The 13896-nt window shown below is 42.0% G+C and overlaps 2 protein-coding genes across 2 annotated transcripts; one reads left to right on the top strand and one right to left on the bottom strand.

The window, feature by feature from the left end:
• Positions 1-24: 24 nt before the first annotated feature.
• LOC5513920 (lanC-like protein 3) lies at positions 25-13879 on the bottom strand. Its single transcript, XM_032383381.2, has 6 exons — positions 13520-13879; positions 4690-4807; positions 3711-3995; positions 3145-3294; positions 1750-1929; positions 25-812 (listed from the first exon to the last, which is right to left on the bottom strand). Exons 1-6 carry the CDS (start codon positions 13778-13780, stop codon positions 583-585), a joined length of 1224 nt encoding a protein of 407 aa, XP_032239272.1. The 5' UTR covers positions 13781-13879; the 3' UTR covers positions 25-582.
• Positions 6819-8335, top strand: LOC125559821 (tripartite motif-containing protein 5-like). The gene has a single exon (XM_048721693.1). The coding sequence runs from the start codon at positions 7196-7198 to the stop codon at positions 8012-8014; it is 819 nt and encodes a 272-aa protein (XP_048577650.1). The 5' UTR covers positions 6819-7195; the 3' UTR covers positions 8015-8335.
• Positions 13880-13896: the final 17 nt, after the last annotated feature.

Below are 13896 nucleotides of genomic sequence, written 5' to 3'. Positions count from 1 at the left end.
CAATCCTGGAAACGCGCATGCAACCATTCTTCAAAACCTTTACTTGATCATTATATGGTACCGTTTTGTCTCTTTTTAACAGCCGTTAGCTACCGGTTTATAGTAATTATTTGATTCTATTCATACATTCTTACATTTCGCGTTAAATATTTTATCACATTTTGCGTTGAAAAGTTTACATTTTCCGTTAAGGAGTTACATTTTGCGTTGTATCAAGATTCCCCCATTGGTTATTACATTTTGCGGCGTAACAGGAATGCTCAAACAAAAATTGCCCGGTAGTTCCAATATTGCATTATGCGCCACAATCAAATGCAAATTTATCCGAATTTAACTAACATATTAATTCCTTTATTTTTTTCCTGCTGTTTGTCATACTTCAGTATATCTATCTATCCATCTTTGCTATGACTAGAAAAACTACAGACAAGCTGTAGAATATCTAAGAGGTCTGCGTAGCCTATTTATCCTGCCTTTCATACTTAAATCATTGTATGTTTAAAACAGTTTTCCATTTCTGCTAGGTCTCAATCGGCTCCTTCTATCACGTGATCATTGAGCCAAAAACATTCACCTAGGTTTTCAAGCGCAGACATCAAAGAAAGGGAAAGAGGCTTTGTCCGGACGCATCAGATCTGCGTAGAAGCAAATAGTCCCAGCAAGCCCTTCAAATAGACTGTAAGGACAATCGGGCGTGCGGGCTCCCTGTGTAAACTCAGCCGTCTGCATGAAGTCGGAGAACTGGTACGAGCGGTAGAGGTACTTCGGGTCACGTGTAAGTCGGTATAAAAGCAGGAAGACATAGCCGTTACCTAGATAAAAAGATAATGAGTAAATTAAAAAGGTAACGAGCGGACATGACAAAGCAGTTACCTAGGTAACAAATTGTGCATCACGTGGTAAGCGTAACGAACAGGGGCCGGTTCCTGAAAAGCCGATTAGCGCTAACCCAGGGTTAAATTAACCCTTACCCACGATTAAATTTTTACCCCCGGATTAGTTCCGTTCCCGAAACGCTGGTTAGCACTAACTCTGGGTTAGTTTGGAGGTAAAATCTAACCCTTCTCGCGAGGTGGGTTAACTCGCTAACCTACGGTTTAGTTGGCGTAACACAGGCCTCCCAAACTTTGTAGTAGAACTAAAGCTTCATAAAATGAAGTTGCCGACAAAAAAGACGTTACACAAAACAATGTAGGGATCAAATATCCTAACATTTTGCTTTGTTATGCGACCTTCGTTGCGATGCAGACTGGGGCAGACAAAAAGTTACATGAAATTTATATTTGAAATAAATCTGTCTCGCTAGTATCACGCACCAACTCGAATCCTACAAATGACACTTTTTGCATTGAAATGGAGGTAATTACAGTTGATGTAGAGTTGTTTTGGAGCTTCTCTGCGAAAATAACACCACCAAAGGTAAATTTGAGTTGCTCTCTGTTGATCTACTGGGTATCCTGTGTGAATTTTACTCTTCAAACCAGGGGATTACTTGGCTTTCGGAAACGGTGAGTTATCCTTAGATTATATAGCTAACCTACGATTAGCGAATTTTAACCCGGGATTATGCGTTTATCGAGTGTTAAGTTAATCGGCCTTTCAGGAACCGGCCCCAGATAGACATGGCCGTTGTCTAGGTAACCGGTACATTGTAGTATTCACGCCTTGGCATGGTATAGGATACATAAATGTAGCCTATTTACCTGGACAAATAGTGTGTTGCGTGACAAGCAGTATGTGTTGCGTTACCTGCAACTCCGTGACAGATGCCAGGCCCCTTGCGCAGTAGCCCTCGTTCCCAGACCACTTCGCCGCACCGTAAAGCCGCCTGTAAGTATCGCTGGTCTTTCCATACGAGGAACGCCTTGGCGAAAAGGTAGACTACCCCGGGAGCACCGTGACACCAGTGTACCAGCATGTGCGACTCGCCTGAAAAGATTGTTCTCAAGCTTCATTCATACTTCGTAAATGTCACATAAAAAACGGCAAATCGAGGTGTCTGTAAGGAGAGTTGCCCACCCAGGAGAGTAGTGTTAGCGGAGGACTGACTTTAAAGATGTCATTAGTATTGAGAGCGAAGGGTTGAGTTTGAGGTTGTTACTCTTGCGAGAGTATTGTTAGCGGAGGACTGACTTTAAAGATGTCATTAGTATTGAGAGCGAAGGGTTGAGTTTGAGGTTGTTACTCTTGCGAGAGTATTGTTAGCGGGGGACTGACTTTAGATCTGTTACTCTTACGAGATTATTGTTAGCGGAGGGCTGACTTTAGATCTGTTACTCTTACGAGATTATTGTTAGCGGAGGACTGACTTTTAGGATGTCATTAGTATTAACAGCGAAGGGTTAAGTTGTTACTCTTGCGAGAGTATTGCTACCGGAGGGTTGACTTTAGATCTGTTACTCTCACGGGAGTATTGTTAGCGGAGGGCTGACTTTAGATCTGCAACTCTTACGGGATTACTGTTAGCGGAGGGCTGGATTTAGATCTGCAACACTTACGGGAGTATTGTTAGCGGAGGGCAGACTTTAGATCTGTTACTCTTACGGTAGTATTGTAAGCGGAGGGTTGACTTTAGATCTGTTACTCTTAGGGTAGTATTGTTAGCGGAGGGTTGACTTTAGATCTTACTCTTACGAGAGTATTGTAAGCGGACGACTGACTTTAGATCTGTTACTCTTACGGGGGTATTGTTAGCGGAGGGCTGACTTTAGATCTGTTACTCTTACGGGATTACTGTTAGCGGAGGGCTGGCTTTAGATTTGCAACTCTTACGGGAGTATTGTTAGCGGAGGGTTGACTTTAGATCTGTTATTCTTACGAGAGTATTGTTAGCGGAGGGCTGACTTTAGATCTGTTACTCTTACGGGGGTATTGTTAGCGGAGGCCTGACTTTAGATCTGTTACTCTTACGAGAGTATTGTTAGCGGAGGGCTGACTTAGATCTGTTACTCTTACGAGAGTATTGTTAGCGGAGGGCTGACTTTAGATCTGTTACTCTTACGGGGGTATTGTTAGCGGAGGCCTGACTTTAGATCTGTTACTCTTGCGAGAGTATTGTTAGCGGAGGGCTGACTTAGATCTGTTACTCTTACGAGAGTATTGTTAGCGGAGGGTTGACTTTAGATCTATTGACTTTAGGCTTACCTGGTACCGGCGGATAGTCGCCATTTCTCTCGCAGCGCAAAACAAATTCTACTGCTTCGCGCAATGTGCTCTCGACTTCCGGTCTGCTCGTTAAGAATTGTGGGAAGGAAAGCAGCATTTGTAGTATAGAGGACAGACCATGGCCCGCGCCTATTACGACATAAATGCATACAATAGAGACCTTAAAGATATACAATAGACCGTTTTCACGATGTTGCGCGCCCATCCAAACTGCCACAGACTGGCGGGCCACAGCTATGATCTAAAATGCGGAAAGGGGAATTTGACACTAGCGCCAAAACTCCGAGAAAAAAGCACTTTGGCAGCATTCTTTATAGCTTCGTCTATAAACTCCGCCATTCGTACGCAACTTTAGATCAGATGTTGCCCGCCAGTCTGTGGCTTTTTGGAAGCGCGCGCAACACCGTGAAAACGGTCTATAGAGAACGTACGCGCCTGTAACGACATAAAGGCATAAATAAGAGAACTTACTCGTTTATGGCGACATAAGGGGGGGATACAATATAGAATGTACGTGTCTATGACGAGTTGAGGTAGAAAAATACCTAGATATTCCTTGTCGTAGTAAGCATACATAAGTGAACTTGCGGACCGATGGCGCTGTGCATAGTACCGTCCTGACTGAATTGTTGCGTCGAATAATGGGGCAGTTATGGCGTCTGGGATAACCTGGGAGCAAAAGGCCTGGTTAAGTTTGAGCGAAGCACACAGGTATCCCGCTCGACCGACAAACAACTCGTCTGAACCGGGCTTGAAGAAGTCCAAGGGTTTGCAGATCTCGTGGTATTGTAGCACTTTGGCGATAGAGGCATCACGCTCCTTGGTGTGACCTATGGAGGAGATAGAATCAGGACGTACAGGCGTAGATTATGAGTAGAGCGGCAGACAGACGGACGGAGGGAGAAGCAGAATGGCAGAAGGTCGTATAGACAGGCAGACAGCAAGCAGATGGACCGACGGAAGGACAGACAACTATCAAAAAAGTGACGTGTTAATCACCAAAAAAGGCATATAATCAAATCCTTATAACAAAAAAAAATGCAGGCGCGTACACAGGGAAGTGCCCGTGGGTCACCAGTTTACTTCCGGAGGTCCGACGGAAACCTCAACCGTTAAAAGACAAAAGAATCTATTAAAATCCGATATATTAAACAGACCACCCGCTCTAAATTATCAATCACATCCTCAAAGAAACTTCCAATAAACACACTGCTTTCAATATTTTGAAATATTTTTCGCGTTTTCCGTTAAAAATAATCGGATATTGTTAAGTAATCTGGTGACAATGCGGCTTTAAATACTATGCTTTTTCCATATGATACCAATGACTGCGCACCCCTCCCCCCTCGGCCAATCCTGGGTACGCGCCTGACGTGAGTTGATGATCGGGCATTAAATGAAATACTAAATTTGACTAATGTTCCCCAGTAGGCGGATAATGAGATGGTGAGGGGCGACGGGTGGATAATAAGGAGCCGGGGGGGGGGGGGGGGGGATAAGGCAGGTACTTATCGAGACACTTACCGAGGGCATGTGAGATGAGAGCTGCTACGGTATACACTCCCACGTGACCAAGCAAAAATGACGCACCGATCCCCCCCTGACTGCGCGGGTTTGTACGCTCTGAATCCTGCACAGACACCTGGGAATGAAAAAGCAAATGAGCAATGCCCATGTCAAGCCACCCCTCCCCCGACCCGCTATATGAGACAGCATTGTACTTTTATAACAAATGATATGCTTGCTCGTAGAAATTAATTTCTTCAGCGCGCGCACTTAAGAGTTCTCTCTACCGCGCGCTAAGGCGCGTTTTTCCCCTATCATTCTGGAATGGGAATGGTTGGTAGAGAATGTTCAGAATGGCATTCGCGTCATTCTGCTACAGGTAGCAGAATGGTTGGAATCGCCTTCATTCCATTCCGGAATGGGAACGCGGGATAAACGAACGCGCGCTTTTTCTATTTTAAACACGACCCCGTCCCCACGTATCCGTTTTCGTTTGAAAACGCAACCTTTTTGTTCCGTTTTCAAAATAATCCGCGTCCACACGAAGCATTTTCATTTTGATACGACCCGTCCCCACGAAAACGCAGAAACGATACGAAAACGATAACAAGTTCTAAAGCGCATGCGTACTCGCGCGCCACCTGGACTGGACCTGAGTTATCACGTCATCGTTTTCGAAAGGTTCCGTTTTCGTCCGTCCCCACGGCACCGAAAGGGTATCGTTTTTAAATTGTTCCACTCTGGAGATCGTTTTCAATCATCGTTTTTGCGTTCTCGTGTGGACGATACCCGTATCCGTAACAAAAAGGTTGCGATTTCAAACGAAAATGGATACGTGGGGACTGGATCTAACGCAAGCTGTCATTCTTCATTTGACATGACTGAGACCCCGTCCCCACGTATCCGTTTTCGTTTAAAAACGCAACCTTTTTGTTCCTTTTTCCAAAAGATCCGCGTCCACACGAAGCGTTTTCATTTTGATACGACCCGTCCCCACGGAAACGCAGAAACGATACGAAAACGCTAACAAGTTCTACAGCGCATGCGTACTCGCGCGCCAAGTGGACTGGACCTGAGTTATCACGCCATCGTTTTCGAAAGGTTCCGTTTTCGTCCGTCCCCACGTCACCGAAAGGTATCGTTTTCAAATTGTTCCACTCTGGAGATCATTTTCAAATCGTTCCGTTTTCGATCATCGTTTTCGCGTTTCCGTGTGGACGATAACCCGTATCCGTAACAAAAAGGTTGTGTTTTTAAACGAAAACGGATACGTGGGGACGCGGTCTGAGTGAAGAGCTCCGTAGAGAGACCAAAATGCTACAATAGAGTTCTAGAGTGGCCGGTAACACACTATAGATGCAAAAATAGCCTTATCAGCAGCTGTTTACTTGAAACTGAACAAAAAATAGCGAGGAATAGATAGGTTTTGAAGCGATGAATATTTCAAATTCGTTGTTTGTACGCGCGCCCATTTTAATGACGCCATTTCAAAAGAGCGCGCGCGAGCGCTATTTTTGAATTTTATTTTCCAATTCAAACGAGCGCGCGCTGTGTTTGAGTTCTCAAGTACATTTTTTGCTCTTGTTTTTGTAGAGAATGGACTCCAAACACTTTCCCGAATATTCCTTAAAGCTCTATAACACTCTTTTGTACTTAAAAGTTGTTGTAGTTCGTCGTACGGCTTTACATTTAGCATGTTATCTTTTGGCGGTTTAATGACGTCCGCACTCAATGAAGTCTAGTTGTGAATGATGACGACTTGCGCGAGAGCTTGTGAAAAAGGGGGCTGAGCTATCCCTTTTATAGCGCGCGTTCGTGTTTAATCATTGTTCTTCCGGAATCACGAGTAAAAAAAAACGCGCCCTAAGATGGGCAGGAGCGTGGCGGGCTTGAAGGAGTCGATTTCAAGTCAATCGAAATAGAGTAATCTCGTAAACAAAAATAAATTGTCTAGAAGTAAATTGTAACGGTAGAATGACCTCAAAGTTGTAGTTTTTGCAACAAATGTAAATAAACAAGACAACATGGCGAGTACCAGCTCAATTTTCAAAACAAAATTCACTAACCCATAAGTGATCATTTTGGCGTCAGATATAAAAATAAAAAAACACGGTCAAATGGCTTGTGACTTCACATTGACAGTTTTTGCATCATTCGAATGTTTAGAAAGTATAAGTCAGGATAATTAGGCATTTTTTTCTTGGTGAATTTAGAAAGTTTTCCCGCGAATAACGCGCGTTTTATGTTCCTAACATTTCGCAGCGCAAAGTTCGTTATTGTTGCGCGTGCTACTCGCGCGTGGTAAACAGTCAAAGGAGGCTGGACGTGGAGTTCAAATGCACCAACTGTCGTGAGATAGAAACTTAAAAATCCTCTGGGGACTCCTCAAGATTCTCAAGTTACAGAAAACCCCAACAAATCTTATTGGTTAACGCAAGTAGCCATTGGCAAAAGTTGTTGACGCGTGAAGTCGAGCGTGTAGTATCAAAATCGTCTAATTAAGATTTTCAACAGAAGAAACCATATGGAGACGGAAAGCCTGCGAGGTACTGATCATCTGGAGGAGCAAAAAAGCATCGAATTATTTCTTCAAGAGGAAATTTCTTGCCCCGTCTGTTTGGAAGTATTTGTTACGCCAAAATGTCTGCCATGGTGTGCACATAATGTTTGTTTATCATGTCTTGAAAGGATGGAAAGTCAGCGAAATTGCATTGAGTGCCCGATTTGCAGAAAGACGACAAAACTTTCGAAAAGCCAGGTCTTACCGACCAACTCACTTCTGGTCAGAATGATAGAAAATACACCGGGGACAAAAGAAGAGATGGCATTGAAGGAAGAACTGAAGTTAACAAGAGATAAGTTGAAGAAAAAAGCTAAGAAAATGAAAAATAAGCGTTTGAGTTTTAAGCTGAAACAAAAAGCCAGAAGAAAGGCTTTAAAGCAAGAAATTGCTAAACGCGCTAAAATGTTAGAAGATGGTATAAAAAAGCAAAAAGAATCCTTGCTCCAACAACTCTATTTGCCGGATACTGAACTAAAGGCGGAATTAAATAGATTTGACATGTTTCTAAAAAAATCCTCAAGGTGCATGGAAAACATCGAGAAAATTTTAAAAGAAAGCAATCTATCTGACATAGCCAAACAGAGTGGAGCTTACATCGAACAGTTGAAAAAACTACGGAATACACCAACGGTTAATTTTCGCAACATAGAATTTGAAGGAAACAACAGCAAAGTTACGCTGGGGAAGATAACCCGTAAAATAAAAATAGAGGATTTAGAAGACACAAGCCCGCAACGATCTGAAGCGCCGGGAGTTCTGTCGTCAAATGACCGTCAGTGAAATCGAGCATTTATATACTTATAGTATTTTCAAATAAGGGTTGCACTCGAAAATCTTGTCGTAACCCGCAGTGTGATGGGTAATGTATAATTGGACAGAACCACAGATTTCGAAACCAAGACATTTTTTTAAATCGTTATCGGTGTCGGTAGCTAGATTTCGGATGGATTGATTTCTCGTTGTGGTGCTCGGTTAGTGAAATCCATATGAAGTGGATGAGTTAAAGACGGAAAGAATATGAAGCCGATGTGCCAAGCCAAAAGTCAGAGAGTTGACCGGAAAAAATATATATATATTTATTAAAAAAATATTTATTTTTCATTGTTTTTTTTGTGCCTTCTTTTTTACCTTCGTCACTACTTTTCGTGCCGTATCAACTACCTCGCCCTTCCACATCGACAACATATCTACTAGCGGTGATGTCTCGTAAAACCCGGTCGACCTGGTGGACCACCAAACCCTTCTTTTTATACTCAGCACATACGGATGCTCCGATCAAGCACTCAAGTGGTTAAAGTCATACCCTTCTGATCGCTCCCAGAAAACGTTCTTTAAGGGTGCCCTTTCTGAGGCATTGCCAGTAAATGTAGGAGTACCGCAAGGAAGTATTCTCGGTCCTCCGGTTCTTTTCTCTCTTTTTAAACGACTTGCCCCTTTCTTTCTCTTACCTCCGCATCCACAGACGTCACCATGTTCGCTGACGGTACAACATTTTGACTTCCGGTGCCAGTGTTTCTGTTGTCCAACTCAAACTCAATAACCTTGCAACTGATGTCGATAAATGGGCTTCCTTAAATCGTATGGCGCAAAAAAAAAAAAAAAATCTTTGTTAATCTGCTCAGGCTCCCTCTGCCAAGGAATGAAGCCGGAAAGCCTATCTTTCCCTTCTCTGCCGCTTTTCACTAGAGGCAAGGCTTAAACAAATTGCCGCCTCTTTCCGTGAAGTATTTAAGCTCCATCTTACCTCCATATCTCATCTTGAGGAAAGGTTTTGTCACACATGTCGTTTTTATTTTTTATATTAATTGCCGCTTATTTATATTGTGTTTTTGTTATATTCATATATATATTAGGGAGGGCTATATGTTAGAAAACTGTAATTATGTAATTACCCTGTAATTACCCTCGGTAAATAAAGATTATTGTATTGTATTCTTTTACCTTCTTTTCTACCTCTCTGCGCCCACAAAAAATTGTAATTCAGCAGTTTAAAAATGTTCATGCTTTTTTGCGCATTTCACGTTTGCGGTTTGCGAAGTGCATGAAAGGGGCGGGTTGCGAAACTCTTTTTGCGCGCGAAAAAAGCGCGCCAAAATCGTATGGCGGCCGCAAACAAGAAAGATGACCAAAAAAGCATTGAGAACTTTCTCAATGAAGAAATCTCTTGCCCTATCTGCACGGAAGTGTTCTTGACGCCCAAATGCCTACCGGACTGTGCACATAATGTTTTTTTATTGTGCCTAGAAAAGATGGAAAGTAAGCAAGATTTTATCGAACACACGAGAATGGAGTGGCTTTCTTACCAACTAACTCATTTCTGGTCAGGATGATAGAAAATACACCCGGTAGGAAAGAAGAATTGACATTAAGACTGCAAAATTGACCTTGACAAAAAGGAGAAAGAGTTGACAAAAAAAATTTCAAGAATTGAGTTGAAACGAAAACGAAGCGAGGATTTAAATCAAGAAATAACAGATCGCTCTAAAGCTATGAAAAGCTCTATCAGAGAGCAAAAAGAGCTCTTAATCAAACAAGTCGATGATTCAATCGCTCGTCCTGAACAGTTTAGTAACTCTGAGTTTCAAGCGAAGAAGAAAAAAGTAGACGAATTCCTTGGAGAATCCAAACAGTGCATTGAAAATACTGAGGAAACTCTGAAAAGAGGGGATTTGACTGAAATTGCTGAACTTAGTGGTACCTATATAGAAAGGTTAAAGATGATTCAAGATGCACCGGTATTAGATTTTTCTATTGAGGGCGATGACGGGCTGAAATTTGTTAAAGGTGAAGTGAATTTGGGAACTCTTGAAAACGAAAAGACACAAGCGGCGAGTTCAAGCAAAAAGAACTGCGGGGCGTGCAAGAGAGGGGAGCTCATAGAAAAAGTGACAATATCAGACGAAGAAAAAAATGTAGCGGTCACACGAGTGACAATTTGCAAAAACACAGGAGATATTGCAATTCTAGATGAGGATGAAGAAGTTTGGGTCTTTCATAACCACAGTCAAAGTCGAGCAAAATACAGACAATTTGGCAATTGCATCTCTCTTAAATATGGTGATGTATCGGATATTGCATTCTCACACATGGGGCAAGTAATTTTACTGAACAATGAACATGACCGTCTAGTATTTTTTGACCAAGACGGAGAGTATACGCACCAGATCCGATGTAACAGGGATACTAACAGTCAGATAAGACTATTAAACATCGACAGTCATGGACGCTTACTAATAACAGTTGTTGACTTTGGACATACTGCAATTATTGTGTACAACTTCGATGAACAAAGAAATTGGTACCATTTTCAGATGGAATTCGGAAGAGACACATCGTCTTATAGAAGTGGGCGATGCCACTTTCCTAACAACCAATTCTATGTCCCGGACCGCGACAATGGAACTATAGACATATTCAATTCAACTGGTCAGTTCTTGAGAGAAGTTAATGTCCCTAACGTCGTCAGAGAAATCCTAGTCAGTGACATTGAAAACACACTCAAAGTTTCACTAGCAAAGGATGGCCAAGGTCATATCAAACTTTTAAATGCTGACAGTTTCCAGGTTGTTATGCCTGATATCTTCCTTCCTACCTGGCGCGTGAGGTACATGGTGCTTAGTGGGGATTGCCGGCACCTGGTTGTGTGCTATGGGCATTTTGATGCTGATGTTGATAGGGGTGTTCCTTTCTTTGATATTCTAAGTTACTCAGAGTAACAAAATGGAATAGTTAAGCAACAGATTGATATCTGGTGAGTTCCAGCAAGCCAAAAAAATGTGAAAAAAAAATCAAAGGAGCAATCTTTTGATAAAAGGCAAATTCCAGGGGAGGGGGCAAATTCCAGGGGAGGGGGGGGCGGTTATTGTAGTGAAATTTATGTTTTATAATGGGCAGTCTTTTGTACACGTTTTGGCATAAACAAGGCTCTCTAATGAAGAAATTCCCATGTTTTGGCAATAATAAAGCTTGCAAATAGGGTAATTCCCATGTTTTGGCATTATATCAAGCCCCAATTATAGAAGCAAAATGATAAACTAATTCTACTTCATTCAATAATTCGCCCCTATTCAGCAAATTTTATTATTTTATAATACAAAAACAGGACAATGTTGAACAGGAGCAGATCTAGATTTCCAAGGAGGGAGTAATGACCCAGGGGAGGGGAGGGGGGATGGGGGCACCAAGATATATAAAGTAAACATAAGGATGGTACAGTAAATTTGTGGAATTAGGGGGAGCACCACCCTGATCCATGGATGTGCAACTGTTGAACACCATTGAGTTTAAAATGCATGTTTTTTGGCACTAAGCATTAAACATCTCTTTACTTAAACCTTGATCAAACTTGGCCTTTATTACAGACAAAGGTTAGTTTCACCATTTAAAGAAGTATTTTGAAGCATTGTATTGAGGCAGTAGTTTACTTTAGTCTGCCTTCAGTTATTTATATTTATAATTTTTGAAATAATTATATATCACTTTACACTTAAATTTAACACATTGACCCCTCAACCGGCCTGTACCGGCTTTGGGAAGTACCCACAACCCAAAAAATTCATAAATGCAAAATAAACACAAGAAGATAAAGATACTCAGGCATCAGTCTAAGGGATAAATGGTCTTGCAGATATGCATCCAACCAAGGTGTTGGCATCTACTCTTAAGCCAAATAATAGAACAGGTTCTTTGACAAATCTCAAATCGAACAAGGAGAGAAAAGCAGAAACACCCCTCTCAATAAAACACTCAAAATACCACACAAGGGAGAGAGATCAACAAACACAGCTCAAGACACAAATAGATACCTTTATTCTGATCCTCCAGGTACATTTCCATGGCCTCAAAACACAATGTCCACTCCTTGAAGGCTTGTACAACCACGAAGATGTCTTTACGGATTGCAAAGCATTCTGGGAGATCCAGGGGAAAATTCACGAGGGGAGGGCCAGTCAACACTCCTCTCCCCAAAGTCAGATGGTTTTTTATAAGTCTTTTCACCCCAAAGCCAAACAAATCAATTCCAGGTCATACAGACCCAGAATAGCAGTGTAAACAATTTTGGAATCAATTTGGTTTCAGAAAAGACAGCATTTAGGAGAGCTGTGGTGATTCATTAGAATATTATTTTCTCATCCAGGCAAAGCCAAACAAGAAAAGATCATCATGAATCCACCTTTGCTTGCAAATATCCATAAGCAAAGCACTCAATTATGCCCCAAAAGACTTCATGATGTCCTGAGACACTCTCCTAATATGCTCATAGCTGTATTTTTGATGAAAAATACAAGCAACCATCAACTTGTGCTGGCTTCAGCACAACGATGAGGGATTAAAAGTGGGGACCGCAAAGCACTGTTGGAAAAACTTGGATACCGCTGACTAGGTGCAGCCTGTGTTTGACTTTGACGGGCTGTATAAAACTCAGAATAGGGGGGGAGGTATCTGTTTTCAGTCTGTTTTTTTGTAAATTCAGCTCAAAAAAAGCCAGGAGTCAATGGGTTAAATAACATTTGTGTTTTTTTTATTGAAATGAATTGTTAAAGTTTCATTATTAAAATGGTTCTTCACCCATACACACTTTTGGTGGCAACAAATAATGAATCTCAGACTAAGAAAAAAGTTCAATCCAAATCCCTAAACAATATTAGCACTGGTCCAGGGCATCCAGGCTGCACTTCCCCCCAACCCATCCCAGCCTGCTAGCACTCGGTAATTACTGTTTTTATTTTCTAACCCACTGGAGAGCCGGCTGGCAGGCTAGAAGCAAAATGGGTAGTCAAATTTCTCCTTGCAAGAAAAGAAAGAAAGCAAATATGGAAAACAAGGACTTTATAAATAATATATAGCAAAAACCAAAAAACGTGGACTCCTGGATTTTGCATGCCAAATAACAGCCCGCAAACCGAGACTCGCTGAACCAAGAAATCTGATTTGACACTTGGTCAAATTATATAGAAGGGACAACCCCCCCATGGTATCCTCACGTTCCCCTTCGGGATAAGAACTTCCCCAAATGCCGGTTCTCACTAGGACTCCAGCGCAAACGGGAGCACAACACAAATGAGAATTGGTCAAACACAAGTCAAGCACAAGAAAATCAAGCAGTTGAGTTCACTTGTGCTTGTGTTCCAGTGAGAATCGGAAAATAACGTGCGCTGCGCTTGCTATAACTTCCAAGTGAGAACCAACCTTTAGGAAAGCCAGAGCGTCACGCAAGTTGCGTTATGCGTGACACCCCACTTGTCACACATGTTGTGTTTTTATTGTTTTCAATTCTAATCTTACCTGAATATATTCCCATGCCGTATTTAAGAGTTTCTCTCTCTGTTCATCGAACAAACCACTTGTAGCTACGTGGTAAAAGGCATAAGCGACTCCCGCGGGACCAACATACAATCCGCCATCACGATTTGACCGCGAATTTGGAGGGCAATTTTTCGAGATCTTTTGCAAAATCTCTGGAATTAGATTGCGCACGTAATCACAACTTCCTAAATTCCCATCGTAGTCTTTGTATCTGTTTGTAAAGTAACGCGAACTGTGCATTTTCTATCCCACACAGCCAGATTGATTTGTTTTGACAATCTTTTGACTTTGAGAGCAAGTCTTAAAAGTCGATAAGTGCTCGGCTAGTAGGTCGGTTATCAGTCGGTTTTCTCCGC

The sequence above is a fragment of the Nematostella vectensis genome, chromosome 14, assembly GCF_932526225.1.
Source record: "Nematostella vectensis chromosome 14, jaNemVect1.1, whole genome shotgun sequence".
Taxonomy (NCBI): domain Eukaryota; kingdom Metazoa; phylum Cnidaria; class Anthozoa; order Actiniaria; family Edwardsiidae; genus Nematostella; species Nematostella vectensis.
This window is presented reverse-complemented; position numbering and strand designations above follow the sequence as displayed.

Excerpts from the sequence above, each read along its gene's own strand:
- LOC5513920 (XM_032383381.2), bottom strand. The coding sequence starts at position 13,780 with ATGCACAGTTCGCGTTACTTTACAAACAGATACAAAGACTACGATGGG. Across the intron at positions 3,295-3,710 it reads CTACGACAAGGAATATCTAG|GCGCGGGCCATGGTCTGTCC; the intron begins GTATTTTTCTAC and ends ATGTCGTAATAG. Across the intron at positions 813-1,749 it reads CATCTGTCACGGAGTTGCAG|GTAACGGCTATGTCTTCCTG; the intron begins GTAACGCAACAC and ends CTTTTTATCTAG.
- LOC125559821 (XM_048721693.1), top strand. The coding sequence starts at position 7,196 with ATGGAGACGGAAAGCCTGCGAGGTACTGATCATCTGGAGGAGCAAAAA.